We start from the raw sequence: 22,653 nt of genomic DNA, 5'->3' as shown, positions 1-22,653 counted from the left end.
GGCGGGATTAACAGCGAGAACTGGCGTTCCCACCTGTTCCCAATCCAGGAGGCTCACCTTCTCTAACCTTATTTTCATACAAATGCACTAAAATCTGACTTTTTATGACTAATAAGGTCATAATCAAGTAAATATCGCAGTGTGCCAACCTCGCCTCTTCACACGCAGATAGAGTTCCAGCACAGAGCGAGCGTCTGTGTGTGTGTGTGTGTGTGTGTGTGTGTGTGATATGCTAGAAGGTGTGTGGTCAGAGTGTGTGTGCACTGATGAGAGTGAGTGTGTATCTGCGTCACTGTGACTATTCACACAGACGTCTCCAAACAGTTTAGGTCTAAAGGTCAAAGGTGAAGGTCAAAGGGGTGTGTGTGTGTATTCTTGTGTGTGTGTGTGTGTGTGTGTGTGTGTGTGCGCGTGTGTGTGTGTGCATGTGCATGTGAGAACACCGAGTACTGCTGGACCCTCAGCTGGGGGGGGGGAGTTGTTGATTGAGCGGCGGTCAGGATTTCCATTCCTATCACATCTTATATGGAGGCCCTTTCACACTATTCTGCAGACTCGGTTTTCTCCCTCTGAATAAACGAGGGCTGCCGAACGATGAAAATGATTAATCGTAATTAATCGCATTCTTCTATGTAGCTAATTACAATTGATCTTGTTCTTCTGTGTACCTAATCGCTATTAATCGCATTCTTCTGTGTAGCCAATAGCGATTAATCACATTCTTCTGTGTACCTAATCGCTATTAATCGCATTCTTCTATGTAGCAAATTGTGATTAATCATTCTTCTGTGTAGCTAATTGTAATTAATCACATTCTCTGATGTAGCCAATTGCAATTTATCGCATTCTTCTGTGTAGCTAATCGCAATTAATCACATTCTCCTATGAAGCCAAGTGTGATTAATCACATTCTTCTGTGTAGCCAATAACAATTAATTGCATTATTTTTGTGTGGCTAATTTAGATTAACTGCATTCTTTTTTGTAGCTAACTGTGATTAATCACATTCTGTGTGGCTAATTGTGATTAGTCACATTCTTCAGTTTGGCTAGTTGGGATTAATCACATTCCTTCATATGGCCAATAGCGATTTGGTTATTCATAAACATTAGTTTTATTGTCTGATCGCAGAACATAAACATGTAAATCAACGTGATCAGTGAGAGTGAGATCTCAGTCAGTGAGAGCAACAGTGGCTGCACGTTCCAACCAATAAGTGTATATATCATATATAGTCAATGCTTCAATCAACTTCCACACTGCATTGTTTTGTTACATATGGTATTGTATCGTACTGTAATCTGTTGTGTATGGTTGTGTTTATATATATATATATATATATATATATATGTATAAAACATTTTTCCTGCATGCTGTTTTATTGTCCATTGTCATGTAATTGTTCTTAAAAAACTCAGCAATATATCACCATTAAAAGCAACATTGCTCACTGACTGGCTGTCAGTCAAACCAGGCTGGTTCAACCAATAACTTCTGATGGCAGAAGTTGGTAAATGTTTGATGTTTTCCTCTAAAACTCTTCACAGACCAGCAGCACATAAACCACGGACACTAATGACCACTTTCCGGTGGCCTTGTGGATAATTGAGGAGTTATTACTGAGTTAATGAGGACATTTTAATGGCATACTCTCATCCCAACACCATTCCTCTTTTCTCCTCCCCCTTTTTTTCCTCTCTCCATCCCTCCCTCACTCCTACCCACCACCCCCCCACCCCCCCGCCCTCCACCACGTCCAAAGCAGGCCAGCTTACAAAGTGTCCAGTGAGGCAAACTAATCTGGAACTTCCCCGGGTGGCTGAAGCTTCATCTCCCTCTCTCTCTCTCTCTCTCTCTCTCTCCACATTCCACATATAAAGCTCAAGATCTTTCTGATCAAATGAGTGCAGTGAACGGCCCCTACAGCCCAAAAGAATGAAAGGAATAAAGTTTTTTCCCCCAGTGCGGAAAGAGTGGGTGAGTTTTTGCCCGTTTGAAGTGGACACCAGCTTTAAAAGTGGTATTGTTGTTGTGGAGCTGCAGTAATGAGCAAGACTCCTCCCATCACACAGACACACATGCATGCTTGTTTTTCTATCATGTCTGGACCTGGGGTTACACATACGTTACAAGTTTGTACGATTTTACTTGCGTAAGGAAGGAGAAGAGTTTCCAAACCGTTTAAACATGATCAAAAGCTCCAGAGAAAATATGGCTCCTAATAACCATCTGGAAGACCTGGCAGACCCCAAAACTGCCCCCATCAGATAAACAGCACTTAAAGCTTTCATCTCTGAGAGAGAGGAGAAAATCAAGCTGCTTCAGATCTGAAAACATCCACAGGTGTTTCTGTCCATCGTTCCACTGTGAGAAGACGACTCAGCGCTGTGGGTCTGAAAGGATGTGTAGCTGTCAAGAAGAACCTCACTGAGAAAAGGGAGACGGACACATCAAACAAAGAAGCCGGACAGTGGACTGACCACCCCAGAGTCCAGACCTCAACACCACTGAATGTGTTTGATTACTTCAGAAAATCATCAACCAGCTTCTGAGACTGAACTTTGGAGGCGTGTCTGCAGATTCTTTGAGGAACTGAAAGTGAGGCTCCTGAAAAGAATGGAAGCTGGAATAAAGGTTGAGATTAGAGTTAGCCGTTGAGGCTTCTGTGTGATTTTATGTTAAATATGTGTTTATTTTAAGTTAATTTTATTTAATAAATGAAAGGATGATGTCTGACCTTTGCGCAGTATTGTTCATGTAAGACCTCATATGTACTACGTCCCATATGTATTATATACATGTATATAATACACATACGTAAGGAGAATTTTCTAAGCTTAATTATGATTAATAATCATAAACTCAGGAACCAGAAAGAAATGGTTTCACTCTTTCAGCTTAAAAAAATAAACAGCACTTTACAAAGTCAGCACAGATTGATTAGCTTAGTCTATTTTTTCTGAATTTTTTCAATATAAAGTCCTGAAAATGTATGAAAACACACACACACACACACACACAGTCTTTCCCTCCCTCTCTCTGTCTCTCTCTCTCTCTCTCTCACACACACACACACACACACACACACACACACACACACACACACACACACAGTCTTTCCCTCCCTCTCTCTGTCTCTCTCTCTCTCACACACACACACACACACACGCAAACCACACAACAAAACCTTTTGCCCGCTGAATTACTTGGGGACAATAGATGGGTAGGTCACCGTGGTAACGGGGCAGTAGGGGGGGGTCTGGGGCAGGAGCAGCTGTTCCATCAGATTAATTCAGATTCAAGTGCTTCTCCCCCCACCACCCTGCCCAAACTCACCCCACCAACTTTAGCCTGTCCATCTCCCTCTCTTCTCTCTCTCTCTCTCTCTCTCTCTCTCCCTTGCTCTATCATTCCCCCCCAAAATTCAGACCCACTTCTCTACAACTTCCCCCAAACTCTCTCTACCCATCTCTCCATCTCCCACCTCCATCAAATGGGCCACTCACCCTTCACGTTAACATTTACATTAACAGCGCAGTGCAAATAAAGTTTGGGCCAACCTGGCCTAATTAGGTGCTCTGTTGTATTTTCTATGAGTAAACAAGTTAAAACACACTTTATCGAAAACACACTTAAAGTATACAAAAAAATAAAGCATACAACAGAAAATGTGCCAGAACTTTTGCACAGGCCACAAATTATGTTGTTTTTTCCGCAAATAAACAGTAAATGTGCTTTGAAACATGTTCCCTGTTTTACTGTCACTTATATTAATTATAATAATAAAACATATAATTTGACTAGGGGTGCCCAAACTTTTGCACACAGCTGCATTTGTCTACACTAACATTACAGTTAATACAAATGAACTGACATTCAGTAAATGAAGCTTTAGTTTATCCACTATTTGCACTTTGCTCTATACAAAGGCTGATTGGCTAATACTTCATAATCATACTGTATTCACATTTAGTCATATTTACTCTGATTTTAATGATCTCACAGGCAAAGCTAAGCTTATATTTAGGCTTATATTTCTGACAATAAGACATTATCATTAATTTTCCACTGTATATATGTTGACTAGCATTTATTCTAATATCAGTTCTACTCTGTCTCCGGTGGACTAATACTTTTGCACGGTACTGTAAATTTCCATTCGTTCGTTCGGCAGAACCGTTCCAGGTTTTCACTCTCACTCTTTCCTCCCCCTAAACTACCCCCTTCCCTCTACTTCTCATTGTCTTTCTTTTCTTTCTTCCTTTTCTCTTTTCAATAGGCTCCCCCGCTCCCCAAACTTTGCCCCATCTCTCCCCCTCTCCACCCCCCCTCCATACACCCACTACACCCACTTCTCTCTCTCTTCACCAGCTCTGCTCTACATTCCTCTCTTTTGTCGGTTTCCAGGCGAAGGCAACAAAAATGTCCCTGTTTAGCGTTTCTCTCTCACAGGTGAGCTTCGTCTGAAACGTCTTCCCTCTCGCGTTAGCCGCTTTATTAAACGGCCGACTCTTCCTCTGGACCGTCAGCGTTCACCCCTCAGGGACTGTTCATTAGGCCGCCTGTACACTCTATTATTATGCTGTTGTCTGTCAGCCCCACCTCCTCCCCCGACTCCCCTAACTCATGGTGAGTTAGCTAGTTGGCTAACGTTATTGTTTAGTCACACACAATTTCACCCACAGTAGTACAGCAATGATCCTAACTGTGGCAACAGGACTCTGCTAATGTTAGCTAAGTCACCCGATTTCACTAGAGGTAATGGTTAATGCACAACTAGGAAACTGTAACGTTAATAAAAAAGTGCTGATAGAATCGATTATCCTCTCGTCTGACGACTGAAATCTGCTTTCTTCTGTTTCTGCTCCACAGTTTTGAGTATTTCACATTTCCTTACCAAGACAGGATTCAGACCGCAGATTAGTGCTAGCGTAACGGAAATGGGTGTAGTGTAACCACGGAAATAGGAGTATGCTGATCATTGAAATGGGTGTAGTGTAACCACGGAAATAGGAGTATGCTGATCATTGAAATGGGTGTAGTGTAACCACGGAAATAGGAGTATCCTGATCATTGAAATGGTTGTAGTGTAACCACAGAAACTGGTGTATTGTAAACATAAATAGGTGGAAATAGGTGTAGCGTAACAATGAAAACAGGTGTAGCGTAACAATGAAAATAGGTGTAGTGTACCTATGGAAATGGATGTAGTGTACCTATGGAAATGGATGTAGTGTACCTATGGAAATGGATGTAGTGTAACCACATAAATGGGTGTAGGGAAACCATGAAAGAGGTTGTTCGACAACAGAAATAGGTGTAGGGTATCCATGGAAATAGGTGTAGCATAAGCCTGAAAATATGTGTGATGTAACCACAGAAATAGGTGTATGGTAACCATTGAAATAGGCGTGGTGTTGCCATGGAAATGGGTGTAGTGTAACCATGGAAATGGGTGTAGTATAACCACAGAAACTGGTGTATTGTAACCATGAAAATAGGTGTAGCATAATCATATAAATGTGTGTAGTAGTAGTAGTGTGTAGAAATCAACCATAGGAATGGGTGTATGGTAACCATTGAAAAAGGTGTGGTGTTACCATAGAAATGTGTAGTGTAACCACAGAAATGGGTTTAGTGTAACCATAGAAATGGGTGAAAGAAACAAGTGTGGGCTGTTGATCCATATATCAGTGGTGTGGATCAAGCGGATGCACTTCAGATGGATTTTTATCAATCAGCTCATGTTATAATTCTGTTTCTGTAATCTGGATTATGGCTGACCAGTAAGAGGACACCTGCACTATTTACAGATTTACTCACACAACTTCTAGATCTGCACTGTGTTTATGTACATTTTGCTTCAATCTAGTAGGATCTATACTTTTTTACAGTGTTCATATTGTCATTCCTATACATTGCAGTCTATATTTCATGCTGTCTTGTCCTGTGCGGTCACTGTATGATGCTGAATGTGTTGGATTAGTAATTGGTCTATTGTACTGCACTGTCTTGTATCGCTGCACTGATGTACTGGAGGAACACTGTATACTGTAGATGGATGAGATTAGAGCTGTTACAGTGTTTTTCACTGTGTGCTGTGAGCATCCTGACCAATCCAGTGAGTTTCCAGGTGTTTTCATAAATCAGGGTGTTATTTCGGTCAAAATAATGCAGGTTAATCTTTAACCATGTGACGTTAAAGACTTACCAGTGCGTGTTAAACATATTGTAAGGCAGTCACAGTTGCGTCATGCAGCGATATAATCATAATATGTTTTTTTTTTGTCCATATCATTTCGTGGCCTCCTTACCTTTCCAAACTGGTCAAAGTACTGCTTCACATCTTCAATTGTGGTGTTTACTGACAGACCCCCAACAAAGATCTTCTTAGTCCTGGTCACCAGCTGAGAGAGAGAAAAGGGGAGCGGGGGAGGGAAGACGAATAATCAGGAGGGGGTTTCAAAAAGCAGTTCGGAGAAGAAAACAGGGACACTGCTGTTGGACAATCCTCACAAAACCAAACCAGTTTCCCCTTCTAACCCCAAATGCAGCCGATCAGCCAAGACACATTTGGTTCTCGTTAATTTTACCACTGGAGCTGCGAGGCTAATAAGCAGGAAGCTAATAGCCACCAGTTAGCATCATTACTTAGCAAGATGTTCACTGCAAAATCCCGCCTTGTAAAATAACCCCCAGCTCCACATAATGATAGATTACAGTTAAGTGACCCAAGCCACTCCTGGCCAGGTGGGATTGACAGATGGACAGCTGTGCTGAAACACGTACCTTTGGCTGGGCCCGGCGGGGGAAGGCCACTTTCGGGTCGATCTAGAGGAGAGGCGGAGAGGAGAAACGCGGGTTTAGCAACTCCAACCATGTCTACGGAAAAGAGGGAGGAGGAATGTAGGTTCCTCCAGAGGTCAGGAGGTCAGACTGAATCCTGCTGGATGCTCCTTCATTTGCCTGGACCCTTAAACGTCACGTTTCAGACCCCTTGAGATACTTAGCATAGCTGTGTTAACCAATTAAAGAGCAACACCAACCACCTCTCTTCTCTGCTCTTCAAGATGGTTCAGAAAACACTGTCTAAACAGCTTTTACACAGACCAGCATGCAAACTAGCTAACATTCACTAAGTTACCATGCTATAAACAACAGGTGGTCACTGGTCATCACAATGTAACCATGGGCGGACGCCACAATGGCAAGACACTGTATAAATGTAATGCTAGTAAGACCAGCATGCTACATAGCTAAATATATGATGCTAAGTGCTAACACTGGCTAAGTTGCCGATATCACAGCTAGAGGTGGGTAATCCAGGTCCAAAAAGTGAAAAAAACCCTCCCCAGGATTTTGTTCCAACTGCTTGACTTCTCTAATTTGCTCAAACCAGCAGCAAAGGTGTTCAGGCAGTTGGAACAAAATCCTGGGGAGGGTTCTTACTTTTTGGACCTGGATTAACCACCTCTAATCACGGTAGAAACAACAGCTCGGTCATTGTGACTAATCATGTACACCAACCATCGAAAGAACATTAGCTAGGCTGGCATGCATGCTAGCTAAAAATATGAAGCTAAACACTAAAATTAGCATGGCTAGCTTTTACCAGTACCATACAAACAGATGGTCAGTGGTTCTCTGACATAATCATGGGCAGGTTGACCATCAAAAACACTGCTAGAACAACAGGTTAGCTAGGCTGGCACGCAAGCTAGCTAAAAACAGGGCACTAAAATTAGCAAGGTTAGCATTTTTCAATACCATAGATGGTCAGTGGCCCTCATGATGTAATCACGAGTGGCTTGACCATCAAAAAACACAGCACAAACAACCATAACATTAGCTTGGCTAGCATGCATGCTAGCTAAAAATATGAAGCTAAATACTAAAATTAGCATGGTTAGCATTTATCAATACCACAGCTGGTCAGAGGTCCTGGCTTGACCATCAAAAAACACAACCATAACATCAGCTAACATGCTAAAAACATGAAGCTAAACACTAACTTTAGCAAGATATCAGGTAGAAATAATAGTTAGGGAGCTAGCTAATCTGTTTGTGTGGTAGTAGCAGGTAGTCTGATGTGAAATTATTTAATTATGGAGGTGTTTATTAATATTATTATTTTTTTAACCCAGTTTTATGCTAACAGAACAGCATGACTTCAATCGATGCCATAGCTGGTCAGTGGCCCTCATGATGTAAACACGAGTGGGCATCAAAAAACACAACCATAGCATTAGCTAGGCTAGCATGAAGCTAAAGACCAACTTTAGCATGAAATAACAGTTAGCTAGCTAGCTAATCTATTTATGCGCTACTAATCGATAGTTTTATGTGACATGATTTAATTATTAAGGTGTTTATTAATGTTTTTATTTTTTAGCCCAGTTTTATGCTAACAAAACTGCACAACGTCTATCAATAACACAGCTGGTCAGTGGTCCTCATGATGTAAACACGAGTGGCTGGACCATCAAAAAGCACAACCATAGCATTAGCTAGGCTAGCATGCAGGCTAAAAATATGAAGCCAAAGACCAACTTTAGTATGAAATAATAGTTAGCTAGCTAGCTAATCTATTTATGTGCTACTAATAGGTAGTTTGGTGCGACATGATTTAAAAATGTTATTATTTTTTAGCCCAATTTGATGCTAAAGCAACAGAATGAGTTCAATCTAACTCTCCCCAAACTTTTTTTTGTTCTGAAACAAGCTTGTGAAAAAGACTCGCGATCGAATGAACACATGCTAAAGTACCAGATGGCGTTTTTTTTTTTGTTCTTTTATTCCTTGTATAATTTCATTGGTGTTGCTCTTTAAGTGATGCATCACCTGCTGAACGTTAGCGTGTCGTCAAAGGGAGGTTCTACTGAAACGGGTAAAGTGTGAGATTGGGACGGAGGGAGAAGAAAGAGAGAGAAAAAAAAAGAGGAGAGAGAAAGAGAGAAAGAGAGAGAGTCCAAATGTGAAAGGAACCGGCTTGAGCGGGACGGAGAGGGTGAAAGCCGAGGGAGAGGACGCGTGAGAAAGAGAGGCAGAGTGAGAGAGAGAGAGAGAGAGAGAGAGAGAGGGAGAGTGGGAGAGGGAGGGAGTTTCTGTGTCAACACCCGCGGACAAAGAGAAAAGAGGGAGTAGAAAAAGTTCTCTGGTTACTAGGAGAGACGAGGAGAGAAAAGAGAGCGGGAGAGAAAGGAGAGAGCGGCGGACTCTAGGGGCTGACAGGCCCATCTGTCACTGAATGGAGGAGAGAAGGGTCAGGAACACCACACAGCGACACAAAACGCACACTCGCTCGCACACAAACACCTCGCCACTGACGCCGCAGCCACAGCCCACCTTGGACGATATTAAAAAACACACAAAAAAGGAAAGAAAAGAGCAAAAAATAGGGAAGAAGGTGACAGAAAGGGGAAAAAAAACCCTTGACCCACACAGCCCACAGACCTTTTTGTTTGTTTGTGTTTGTTTGTTTTTGTTTATCTGTCCTTTTTTCAACCCCAGAGTGACGTTGGTGAGGTTTATAAGAGGATTCGAAACACAGAAAATTAAAAAATTTAAAAAACAATCAAAAAAAATTGTTTTGTGCTCACACAGGAGCCGAGTTAGCACTCTAACAACACCCCTCGGGATCAATCATGTGAGTGTGATTTGTATTGTATTTATTATTTTTTGCACATAAAAAGTGGCATACACTCTTTAAAAAGATGAAGCGTTCTTCAGTAAAGGCAACGGTTCCATGTATCTAGAACCATTTCATGCTTGAAAGGTTCCTGGCAGGTGAAACGGTCCTTCAGATTGATAGAGAACGTCTTGTATATGGTCCTGTACGGCACCAGAACGCTTTCGTCGTAACAAAAGCAGAACCCTTCTTGGTGCTACAACACATTCTCCATCAATCTGAAGGGCCGTTTCAGTATTTAAGGCAACGGTTCCATGTATCTAGAACCATTTCATGCTTGAAAGGTTCCTGGCAGGTGAAATGGCTCTTCAGATTGATGGAGAATGTCTTGTATATGGCCCTGTACGGCACCATAAAGCTGTCGTCGTAACAAAAGCAGAACCCTTCTTGGTGCTACAACACGTTCTCTGTCAATCTGAAGGACTGTTTCACTGTTTAAGGTTCTCGGTTCTATATTGAGCCACTGCCTTTACAAAAGAACCCTCTTTTCTTTTGAGAGCGTAAGGGAGAAACAAATCAATCAACAGACCAAGCAAACTGCAAACATGCTAGATTAACAAATACTCAAGACCGCTAAGTTGTATTAGTCTAGAGAACTGTTCTAAGTCCAGCTAGGCACTGAAGGCTAGTCTACTCCATGCTGTACTGAGGTTAAAGTCTAGAAGACAGTGAAGGCAGTACAGCTCTAGTAAGATTAGTCTGAGTCTCAGAGAGGGTTTGAGTGGAGCTAAATGCTAATCAGCTAGCACCTCTGGCTTCCAGACTACAGCGAACAGGCCAGTTAGCTTCGGCCTTCCCCGACCCGGCGAGCAGTTTTTTGTTTTTACTGCCGTTTCTAGAGAAACAGAGTGAAGAACGCTAGGCTAGTCTCTGCACACAGATCGGATGCAGACGCTACGGTTTAGGTCTATGAGTCGCTACGCTAGTCTGATATAGTCACCTCCAGTCCATTACACTCCTGAAGCCCCACCACTCCTGTGCACGGTCAAAAACAAACAAACAGACACACACACGCACACACACAGACAAACAAACAAACAAACAAACAAAAATCAACATACAGTGCAGTAGGTGACACACGGCAGGATAGCAGTGGAGTAAAAGTGGACAGCTAAACATACGGAGAGGTCATGGGGGTGGGGCGGTTAGTCTGCTCGCTTTATGCATTTTTAAAAGGAACAAATATGCAAAGAAATAAACAATTAATAAAGAAATAGACGGTGGCACTGTTACACACAAAAGGGCGTTATTTGCATGTTATTAAACAGTCATAATTCATTTTCACACGTCCATTTTTGTCACTGCGCATTTCAGACATTCTAAAGTTACTGTAAGATTTTTTTGTTTTTCAAATGAAAAACAGAAAATTTATTAGAGATTTTATGTAAATGAGCTCATTCAGAAAGCAGCCTGAGCTGAAACACTCAGTGTCAGAGTGAGTGGGCGGGACTAAACTGCTGTAAGCTGAATAGGCGGGCATGTGTAAATGTGACATCATCAAAAAGGAAATTTTCACACCTGGCCTTTTCAGACAACATTAAAATAAATAAATAAATAAATAAACATATAATTGTGTTCCATCTGCATGCTTCGACACGCAGATGAGCTCTGTTTTGATTGGCTGCCTCATTCAGAAAGCAGTCCACCTGAAACACTCAAAAGCGTCAGAGTGAGTGGGCGGGGCTAAACTGCTGTGGTTAAATAGGCAGGTATGTGTAAATGTGACATCATCAAAAAATATTTTTTTGTGACTGTGCATTTGTAAGTTAATGTTACAAGACCTTTCTGCTGTATAATTCTGGGCCACTTCTATTGGTTCATTCATCATGAAAATATTAATGCTGGCATTTTCAAGTGACTAAAAACGTCAAAAATGGAGATCGCGACAGCGACAACATGTAAATGTGCTCTTTTTGGATTGGCTTCCCTGTATTGTGCCTCATTCAGAAAGCAGTCGGGTCTGAAACACCCCTTATAACTTCAGCGTGAATGGGCGGGGCTAAACTGCTGAAGACTGAATATGTAAATGTGACATCACAAAAAATCAATTTTCACACCTGGCCTTTTCAGATAACATAAAAATGAAGAAAATAAAAACAGCAAAAATAGAAATACAGTTGTGTTCCACAGCAACAACATTTAAACAAGCTCTGCTTTGATTGGCTGCCTCATTCAGAAAGCAGTCCAAGCTGAAACACTCATAACTGCTGTGAGTGGGCGGGGATAAACTGCTGTAAGCTAAATAGGTGGGCATTTGTAAATGTGACATCATCAAAAACATTTTTTGACTGTGCATTTGTAGGTTAATGTTACTTTACCTTTTTTGCTGTTTAATTTTGGGCCATTTCTCTAAAAATGGAGATTGCGACAGCAACAACATGTAAATGAGCTCTGTTCGGATTGGCTGGGTTGTATTGCGCCTCATTCAGAAGGCAGTCGGGTCTGAAACACCCCTTATAACTTCAGGGTGAGTGGGCGGAGCTAAACTGCTGCAGGCTGAATATGTGGGTATGTCTAAATGTGACATCACAAAAAGGATTTTTTTGCCTTTAAGACGATTTTAACTGTTATTGTAAGTTAACGTTATGTGATTTTTTTGCCGCATCCACTCATCATGAAATTTTTTACAGTTGGCGTTTTCAGATAACATAAAAATAAAGAAAATAAAAAATGCCAAAATTACAAATATGCCTGTCTTCCACAGCAACGGCATGTAAATGAGCTCTGCTTTGATTGGCTGCCTCATTCAGAAAGCAGTCTGAGCTGAAACACTCGTAACTTTGCTGTGAGTGGGCGGGGCTAAACTGCTGCAAGCTGAGTAGGTGGGTATGTGTAAATGTGACATCACAAAAACGACACATTAAAAACTGCCTGCATTTCCACACATGGACTATATAGAGCTGGGGAGTGAATGTCTACATACTACAACAAACTTTTCTTAAATTTATTTTTAAAAAGTGCTTTTTTCATGATACAGGCCCTTTAAACTTCTAAAAAACCTTTTCTGTTAGCAATTAGCAACGTGTAGCAAAGAGTACAAGTGTTTGTTTTTCTTTTTTCCCCTAAATGAATGAGTGCGCTTTGGATACGTGTCCCAGTTTGTGCTTCATGTGTGTGGAGGGGTCGTATGTGCGAGTGAGTGAGCGTAGAGGCCGCGCGGATGTAAGGCAGCCTGTGTTTGAGGCGGCCGGAGTAAGAATCCCTCTTTGATTCCAGAGTTTTTCCTCTTTCAAGGCAAACACAGACTGAGCTACGCCTTCCCCGCCCCGCTACGGGAAAAAACAAGTGCTTCTGAACAGTTTTAGGCCACAGGTGATAAAAAAACAAAGATATATGGCAGATAAATTAAAAAGAAAAGCCAGTTATAGTAAAAGGAAAACCATATTAGCTTCTGGAGCAAAGAAAGCTAACCGCAGCTAACAAAGGGCTGCGTCCTTAACTGTCAGGATCTCTTTGTCTAAATTAGTTAAACTGCACAAACTGTTTATTAAACCAGGTCAATCCTTTAGCGCTGATCAGCAAAACGCTGTCAGCACTCGGGCGAGTGGAGGAGAGGAAGCAGGTCTCAATCCTGTTTACACAAATCTGATTAGTTTTCTTAAGAGCGCTCGCATGCTAATTTCTCTCTCTCTCTGTTTGTCTGTTACTCTCTCTCTCTCTTTCTCTCTCTCTCTCTCTCTCTCCCCTCCTCCACCGCGGCTCGTTAAGCTAATCTCCAATCTAAAATCGGCCCAGGCAGGCTGCCATAAGGCACCTTCACAGGGGTGCACAGGCTCGGAGGTAAAGCCGGACAAAGGCCTCCATGTTTCTCCAGAACTGAGCCCGCTTCACTCCCACAGACGCTCCAGCTCCAGCCTGGCCTGCTCAACGTCTGCTTTATACTCAGCACCATAAAACATGTAAAGGCAGTCGGCCTAAGTTCACCAGCGCATTCAAACAACATTAAATACATCAGAATTTGTAGTTAGCGACACCGTAAACACGACTCGGACTCTGCGTTAGCATAACTTTTCCTCTCTTGTCAAATCTGCTTGGATTCAACAACGTTTTTCCTTAAAGTAATATAATAAGAACACAAACAAAAGTATAAAAACAAGAGCTTAGTTTCTATTTAAGAAGCAAAAAAAACTTTTTTGAATTTTGTGATGTCACCACCAACACAATCACGTACATCCGCCTATTCAACCTGAAGCAGCTTAGCCCCGCCCACTCACGCTGAAGTTATAAGGGGTGTTTCAGTCCCGACCGCTTTTCTTAATGAGTATACATAAAATAGAGCAGAGCTCGTTTACATATGTCAGCCTTTAAGGTACAGTAACAAAAACAGCCAGTTTAATTCTTGGTCATATAGAAATGAATTATGTTTTGGTACATAAAGTTCATAAAGTGTATTTCAGGAAAATATAAGGTTTGTTAAAACTCAAAAAGCAAATTTACATTAACAAAAATATGCATTATTTGAGACAGAACTATTATTATGAGGTATTAGACATTTTCCCAGTGTAACTACTTCAGTTTCAGTTACCTTAAATAAATAAATAATAAGGCAGTTTTTAAGTTAAAACAATCTGCACAGGTTTTATCTACGTCATATGCAGGTTCACTCAAAAACACACTGCGTACATAATAAATGCACAATTTTGGATATTAACCAGGAAGAAAGCAATGAAATTAATTCACATTCAGTTCAGCCACAGTCATAAAACTCACTCCTTGTTCGATTAACGACTTAAAAACAAAATATAACAAATGTGAACCATATTTCGACCTTAAAAACGTTAAAAAAGGAAAATTTGGCGGCGTCACTTATCCAGTTACAGCATACACACTACTACACTGCACTACTGCTGTGCACTGAGGGTGTTAGGGACTGGCGATATGACCATATTGTATCGTTATTGCGATAAATACACTTTTAATAGACGTTTCTGAGTATATGATGGATAAGGTCAGCACTTCTATAACACTAAACAACCGCATGGATTATAAAACCAAATTATAGAGAGCCGGTAAACAGATTATAAAGTGCATAGTAACAAAGCAGCTGACTGGACGGCAGATGACTTCATTTAATTTATTCATTAATTTTGAACTGTTTCTTCCTAAACTGTTTATTTTGGTACGTCTAATTAAACATATATCACTGTATCCGTATATAGTATCACATATAGTATCATGATGCTATATTTTTTCCGTATCGCCCAGCTTTAGGGTGTATGTGATTGTGATGTTGGTAAACCGTGGGAGTCTCTTCTCTTTCCTTTCCTCTCCTCCGTTCGTTCGTACAGCGAGTGCTAAGCAGGGGATGTAAGATTATCTTTGTGTTTTCAGGAATGCGATCTTGGAGAACAGTTCATTCGGGTCAGAACACCCAGCGAGCCGAAATCCACACTGGCACAATCCGCACTACAGGCCAAAGAGCAGAGCAGCAACAGTGATTTGTTTAATATTCTATATTCATTCATGAGTTTACAGTCACTCAGCTACCAAACCAAAACAACATGTTTATTACCATCTAAAGCAGATCCAGAATGATCTACACTAAAGCCACTCCTTATTAAACAGATCCTAAAATCTGATTGGCTGAGCTACGTTTGAATAGAATAAACTTTGTTTTGTTGCCTGGCAACCATAGCCTACTTTTAATAAACTCTATTTGTTGCCCGATGAATGTTTATGAATACACAGTATAAATATACAAGCATGTGTTTTATTAGTATTGTTTTCTAGTTTAATTTTATACTATAGACGTTTTAGGTTTAGTTTAGGTTTAGGATATATTTTACATATTTTTGTTATTTCTACCATGATGATGTTTTGTGTTCAAATGCACTAGTTTTAATAATTTTAAAATAAAAAAAAAATAATTTTAAAGGGCCTGTATCACGGAAAACAAAAAAAGGCCCCAAAAATGTATCTTTGTAGTTGTTAAGTACACTTTAAACTTGATTTGTTGTTAAAAAGCAAACAAAGCGGTTGGCTTAAAATCTTTAAAAAAGGGTGACACTGAATTTTACTCACTTTTTAAAAAATAAGTTAAACATTGTATGTAAACAAACAAGTTTCTAATGTACTCAGTCCATACAGTCCATATATAGAAACTAAGCTGGTAAATTCTTGTTGAATTTGTGGTTCTAGTGATGAATACTTGTTTGATGCATTACATAAACAGTGTTTAAGTTTCGAAAGTCTGTACGGCCCATATACTGAAAATAAGCCCGCCCTCTTTAAATGAACTGTTTTTGTGATGTCACAAAAACCAATGCATTTATATACATATTGGTCAATGCCTACAGCAGTTCAGCCCCGCCCACTCTCACTGAAGAGTGTTTCAGCCTAGACTGCCACAGTACAGGTCAGCCAATCAGAACAGAGCTCATTTACATATACCGGTCTTAAAGGCAACAGCAACATAAAATTTAAGTGATTAAAAAAGGTTGTAAAATTATCAGGTAAAAATGAATTATTACTGTTTTTGTAAACAGAACACAAATGTCATCAGTGAAAAAATAAAACGCAGTAGGAATGTAAGATTTGGGCTCTATAAGCTGGTTAAAGCTCAAGTTAACACTGACAAAAATGTGCATCATTATGTTTGCAACTTGAAGAAATGATGAGAAAAATGATAATTTTTTCAGTTTCAGGTCTGTTGAAAACCTTTCTGGTGAATAAACGTACACAAATTTGTAGAAAATGAGCCTTTTAAAGCTGAGTGGTTTTAATACTGGCATCAGAAATGGAAAAAAGTGATCTGTAGAAATGAATATGGCTATTTAATAAACTAAAATATATAATTTATGAAACCAGTAAGCCACTGTAGGCAGTGATTCACACCACATCAGCCCTTACCTGTGGGAAAATCACTGTAATGTGCGGCCTACAGTGGATCGGTGCTGTATTTTAATGGAGCTTCTGAATGGAGGGGGTCAGATGGATCTGATTAAAGCTGCTGATAAAACTACTGCAGGAGCTCCACTCATTAACAATCACTCACTGCTGCACACGTTTAACAACAAATCTATGCGACTGTCACCTTTATTCCAGCAAAGTCAGTGTTGCTTCCAAACTTTTGACCTGCAGTGCGCATGTGTGGAAAAATCGCACCTGAATGTTTCTCGCCATGTTTGTTAGGCTGCTCACCTTCCAGAGCGAGCGCTCGACCACAGCGCCATAAAGGCCGGTTCAGATGTTTGAGTCCTGAGCGAGGGAGGGGGGGAGGGAGCGAGAGAGAGAGAGAGAGAGAGAGAGACAGAAGAGATGAGAAAGTTTTTTTTTCCCTCCTCTCTCTTTTTCTCTCTCTCTCTCTCCTGCCGTTCTTCACCACTCCCTCCCTCCGACCCCCTAGAGGGAGCGACTCTGCGGTCGCCACGGCAACCAACGGGCGGCATTGTCCCGGGACCCGCCTGCTCCGAGCTCTGACAAAGGCCGAGGCGGGCGCACGCACACACACTCACACTCATGCAAACGTCCCTGCGCGAGTGTAAAACTTTAACAGAAAAATCACGGCTCTGAAAACAGAGACCATCACTGTCCCGACGCTTCAAACGTGCTGACCACAAATCTAAAACAACGGACTGTGATTTATTCACACACACCGCTAAATACAGCCGCTCCTGTTCGATGTCACTGCCTTCTACGCTTCCTTATGTTTGTGCACTGGTATAATTTAATCCAGTGTAATTTTACTGTCACTATACCAGAGCAGCATAACTCAAAGCCTTCAGACTGTTTCTGCTCTCAAACACACAAAACATGTTTATCTACACTGATTTCAGCACTTTAGCTTTGCTTTAACAGTCAAAACAGTTTCAAAACACATTTTTTTATGCTGTTGCGGAGTTATAAGCATTTGAACTGACCACTCAAAGTGTTAATCTGACCAGAAATCATAATTTACTTTACCCCAAATTAATTACCCCAAATCTATCTATCTGTCTACCTCTCTATATTTATGTTTTTGTACTGATTCAATTCACCTTTATTTTCATAATAGCATAATAACAGCATAAAGAAAAGCTTTCAGACTGTTTTTAGTGGCCTCAAACACACAAAACATGTTTATCTACACTGATTTCTGCACTTTAGCTTTGCTTTAACATTGAAAGCAGTTTCAAAACATTTCTTTTTGTTGTTCTTGTGTTATAAGCACTTAAACTGACCACTCAAAGCGATAATTTGACCAGAAATCATAATTAACTTTACGCTAAATTAATATAATTACCCCAAATCTATTTATCTATCTATCTATCTATCTATCTATCTATCTATCTATCTAACTATCTATATATCTATCTACCTATCTATCTAACTATCTAACTATCTATCTATCTCATGTTTTTGCACTGGGTCAATTCAATTTCAAATAATTTCAATTAATTTTAACTTTATTGTCTTAACAGTGTAATAATAATAGCATTACGGCTAAAAGACAAGCTTTCAAACTGTTTTTCTTCTGCTGTTCTGATGTTAAAAGCACTTAAACTAAGTGTTCAAAATGATACTTTTGAAAGAAAACCAAGCACAATTTTTTGCCTTATGCCTAATCTGGACAATCTATCAATCAAACCATGTATCTATCTGTCTGTACATGTAGCTACCTGTCTACCTATTAGGCTGTCTCTATTTTTATTGTTATGTTTTACCCTGATTCAGTTCAATTTAACTTTGTTGTCGTATAAATACAGCAGAAAGAAAAGCTTTCTAACTGTTTTCACGCATCTCAATAATACAGAAAGCCTTTATCTACACTGTTTAAAGCACTTTTTGTACTGCTGTGAATGAAAACGCTTAAATACTTTTTAAAGTGGAAAATCAGAAGTGAGTCAGTAGTAAACTGCGGGCAGAATATAGGAATATTTTAAAGGGCCCAAATCATGGAAAACTGAATTTTCCTCACTTTATTCAGATGACAGAGTTTGGTGTAGTACGTAAACATTGTTAAAGTTTTAAAAACATAACATTCACTCTCCAGGCCACATATGTAAACTAACCCGCTGTGAACTCACAATTCAAAATTTCTGTGAGGTCACAAAAACCATATCCGTCTATTTCAGCCTACAGCAGTTTAGCCCCGCCCATTCTCCCTGAAGTTGTGCGAAATGTTTTAAGAGTTTTTTCCAACACAAGGCAGTCAATCAGAGCACAGCTCATTTACATATATCAGTCGTAAAAGGCACAGACGCAGAAAACAGCCTGTTGAGTTAAAGAAAATAGAATAAAGAGACATAGATAGGCTGGAAAACGGTTCTGTAAACTGAATAATGACTTTTGTAGGACATAAAAGCGCATATATGTCACAATTGGACCATTAAACATAAACAAAAATGTAGGACAGAATGTCACACAAATGTAGGGTATGGGCCCTTTAATATACACATTAATATTATACGTCCAAGTACAAACACAGCTGAGCAGAGTTGACTGAGTTTTGGTGGACGCTAGCTAAGCCTACCCCAACCAAACCCCAAAAACTACCCCACATGCCCCGTCCCGCTCCCCAGGTTACCATAGCAATCGTCACAGAATAGAAACTTCCCTGACAACCTCACAGAGGGAGTCTCTCTCTCTCTCTCTCTCTCCTGTTCCAAATCTGTTCCTAATTGATTTTGACTCAAGCAGCACAAACCCCCGAACAGGCTTTTGAAAGCTTCTTCCACACACACACACACACACACACACACACACGCACGCTGACCACCGTTTCATTGTGGAATATCACGTTCTCCGGGAATCTGCCCTTATTATCTGGCTCAAAGGAGTGGAGAGAGAGAGAATAGTCTTATTGTGAATGAGCTTCTCAGTTAACGCAACTCTCCAAACCGCTCTCTCTCACTGACTCGCGCGGGCCGTAGGTGCTCGGCTCAGGGCTAAAGCCCTCACAATGGCGTCCGGGAAGGACAGAATAAGGGCACAGGCGCGGGAATGCTAGCTCACAGAAGATTAGAACTCACTGTTTTGGAGTCCAGCTCGTGCCTGGTCTGGGCCAGCACTTTGTCCACCCCGGCCTGGTCCGCGAAAGTGACGAAGCCGAAGCCCCTGAACAAAAAAACAACAACAACAACAATAAAAAAACACAAACCCCACATTTCCACCTTCACAGAGTTGACTATGAGGTAGAAGAGAAAGAGGTGGAAGTCAGTGAGTGAGTGACCACTTATAAAAGGCCGTTTCCCCTCACCTGGAGCGTTTCGTAACCGGATCCCGCATCACCATGCTCTCCTTCACCTCGCCGAACTTACAGAAGTAGTCTTTCAGACCCTCTGCCAGAATGAAACACAGCGCAGACACAAAACAACACGTACAGCAGCTTTTTATTTAACGTTAAACCACTTAACATGCGTGAAAATGGTCATCTAACCTTAAACTGTACATTTACTGCAGTGTTTATACTACAGCAGCCTTAAAATGGTCATCTAACCCCTTAATCTGTACATTCACTGCAGTGTTTATACAAGAGCAGCCTTAAAATGGTCATTTAACCCCTTAAACTGTACATATACTGCAGTGTTTATACTACAGCAGCCTTAAATTGACCATTTAACACCTTAAACTGATAATGTAGTGCAGGGTTTACTCTAAAGCAGCCTTAAAATTCACATTTAGCCCCTAAGCTCTACATTAGTTTACTCTGAAACATTCTTAAATGAAATACTGAACTTCTAAACTCTACAGAAACAGTGAAGTTGACAGCCTTAAATTTCACATTTAGCCCTTAAACTGTAAATGAACAGAGGACTTTACTCAAAACAGCCCTCAATTTAACAGTCAACCTCTAAGCTGTACATTTACAGCAGAGTTACTCTAAGGAAGCCGTCCATTTAACATTTAAACCTTTAAAAACTAAATTTACGGCACCATTTATTTTGCATTAGCCTTAAATTTAACTGTAAACTCTTTAAACTGTCCAGTTTACTCCACATCTGCCTTGTATTTAACATTATACTATGTGAACTCTACATTTACAGCAAAGTTGACTCTAAACCAGCCTTGCATCCAACATTTAGACCCTTAAACTGCACATTTATATGAGAATTTACTGTAAACCAGCCTTAAAATGACCATTTAACCCCTTAAACTTTACATGTGCAGCAGAGTTTACTCTAAATCGGCATTAAAATGATTATTTAACCCCTAAAACTGCACATTTAGAGCAGAGTTCGGCCTAAGCCAGCCTTAAAATGACCATATAACCCCTTAAACTGCATAGTTAGAGCAGAGTTTGGACTAAACCAGCCTTAAAATGACCATATAACCCCTTAGACTCCACATTTACAACAGACGTTACTCTAAACCAGCCTCAAAAAGATTGTTTAACCCCTGAGACTGTGAATTTGCAGTAGAGTTTATGCTACACCGTCTTTTTGTATCACATTACATTGCTTAAACTCTAGATTTACAGCAAGATTTACTCTAAAACAACCTTACGTTTAACATTTAACCCCTTAAACTACTCAGGTGGCATTTACTTTACAGCAGCTTTAAATTGACCATTTAACCCCTCCCTTTCGTATTGAACAGCAGAGTTTACTCTAAAATGAACTCAGTCATTTTGCATTGTTTTCGATGAAGTTGCAGAATAATAGGCCCTAAGATGGGTACTTATTATTCAGTTATTATGCTGAATAATCTAAAGATGTACTGTTCATTATCCAGTATGAAACTCATATGTATAAGAAGTGCAGTTTTAGAAGTGAGGAAGGTCCTTAAGAGTGTGAGCGATTAACTTTCAGGTCTGAAAGCGTACGAAAGGCAGGCGTGTGCACTTGATGCAATGGGTTATGTGCATGAAATCAATGACACAACATTAACAATAACAGATGTAAACAGAGCATTTCGGACACCATAAAACAGGACACAGGCGCTTCAGCTGGTAGTTAAAGCAGGCCAGGTCCACTTTTCACCTCCTAACTAAATTAGCATGCTACCCAGACAAGCCTCATGGCTATTATATTCAACATGCTAATATCGGATATCATCACAGTGTGCTGCTGCTCATGTTAGACAAAATCATCCGCAGCAATAAATCACCTTAAACATGCTCCCAGTGGCTCGGGGAGGTCCGGATGACAGCAGGGCTGTGAGTGCTTTTCCTTTAACAAAGAGCCAGACTAATTCAAACCATGTATGTGTCCTACATAGTGGAGGCTGGCCAGCAGCACCAAAACAGCCATGAAACACCCCTGTGTTACGCACACCCACACCCACACACCTTTTTTGGAGGGTCTACAGGCTGCTGTAAGAACACAGTCACATTGTAACCCCCCTCCCCAAAAAAAACCCTTTTACTTTAGCAATCAAATATCTCCCTCATTCACAAACACTGGGAGTGATTTGCTCACATTTTCCCAACACAACACACCTTACTGTTAGTGTGAAATCTGTGTGGCACTGAAGTTTGACCAAAAGCACTGTAGCTGGGAAGAAAGTCTGAACTGTTTTCAATGATGGTGGCTTGAAAAGTTTTCATTCACTCACCTTGTGTAGTCTGCCAGCTAAGGCCTCCTATGAACATTTTGCTGCAGATAGATAGAGAGGGAGAGAGGGAAAGAAAGAAAGAAACACAAAAGCAGGCAATCAACAAGTGCAACTAGGTGAGGTCTGAGAAGAAGCGAAAAAAAGAGAGGAGAAACGAAAGAAAGGCGCTGCTTTTATCCCCCAGCACGGGCTCCATCCAGGCTCCGCGAGCTAGCGGCTCTACCTCGCCGCTCTAGCCGCCCGAGGAGGCGCTTTGTCCGGCTGCGCGTCGAATCGTCTCCGCGCGTCCGGCGCTGGAGCTCAAAGTTGGAAGACAGGAGAAGGGAGGAACAGAAAAGAAGTGCGGCTGTACCAGGGGTCGTGGGGTGAATCCGCGCTGGACACGGTGCTCTGGCTGCCCTCAGACTCCATTCGTCCCGTACCGAGCCACGCGGGAGTGTGTATGAGTGTGAGTCTATGTGTGTGTATGTGTGTGCGTGTGTGTGCGGAGA

General features: G+C 40.9%; 1 protein-coding gene across 1 annotated transcript in view; it reads right to left on the bottom strand.

Moving 5' to 3' along the window:
- msi1b (musashi RNA binding protein 1b) overlaps positions 1 to 22,653 on the bottom strand; it is a 37,097-nt gene extending 14,444 nt beyond the window's left edge. Inside the window, 6 exon segments of the mRNA XM_036578214.1 lie at positions 6,315 to 6,407; positions 6,790 to 6,831; positions 19,639 to 19,723; positions 19,866 to 19,947; positions 22,163 to 22,203; positions 22,515 to 22,653. Coding sequence (XP_036434107.1) covers positions 6,315 to 6,407; positions 6,790 to 6,831; positions 19,639 to 19,723; positions 19,866 to 19,947; positions 22,163 to 22,203; positions 22,515 to 22,573 — 402 coding nt within the window. The 5' untranslated portion in view covers positions 22,574 to 22,653.

This window comes from Colossoma macropomum, unplaced genomic scaffold (assembly GCF_904425465.1).
Source record: "Colossoma macropomum unplaced genomic scaffold, Colossoma_macropomum, whole genome shotgun sequence".
In the NCBI taxonomy this organism is placed as follows: domain Eukaryota; kingdom Metazoa; phylum Chordata; class Actinopteri; order Characiformes; family Serrasalmidae; genus Colossoma; species Colossoma macropomum.
Note: the sequence above shows the minus strand (reverse complement) of the source record. Positions and strands in the feature narration are given on the sequence as shown.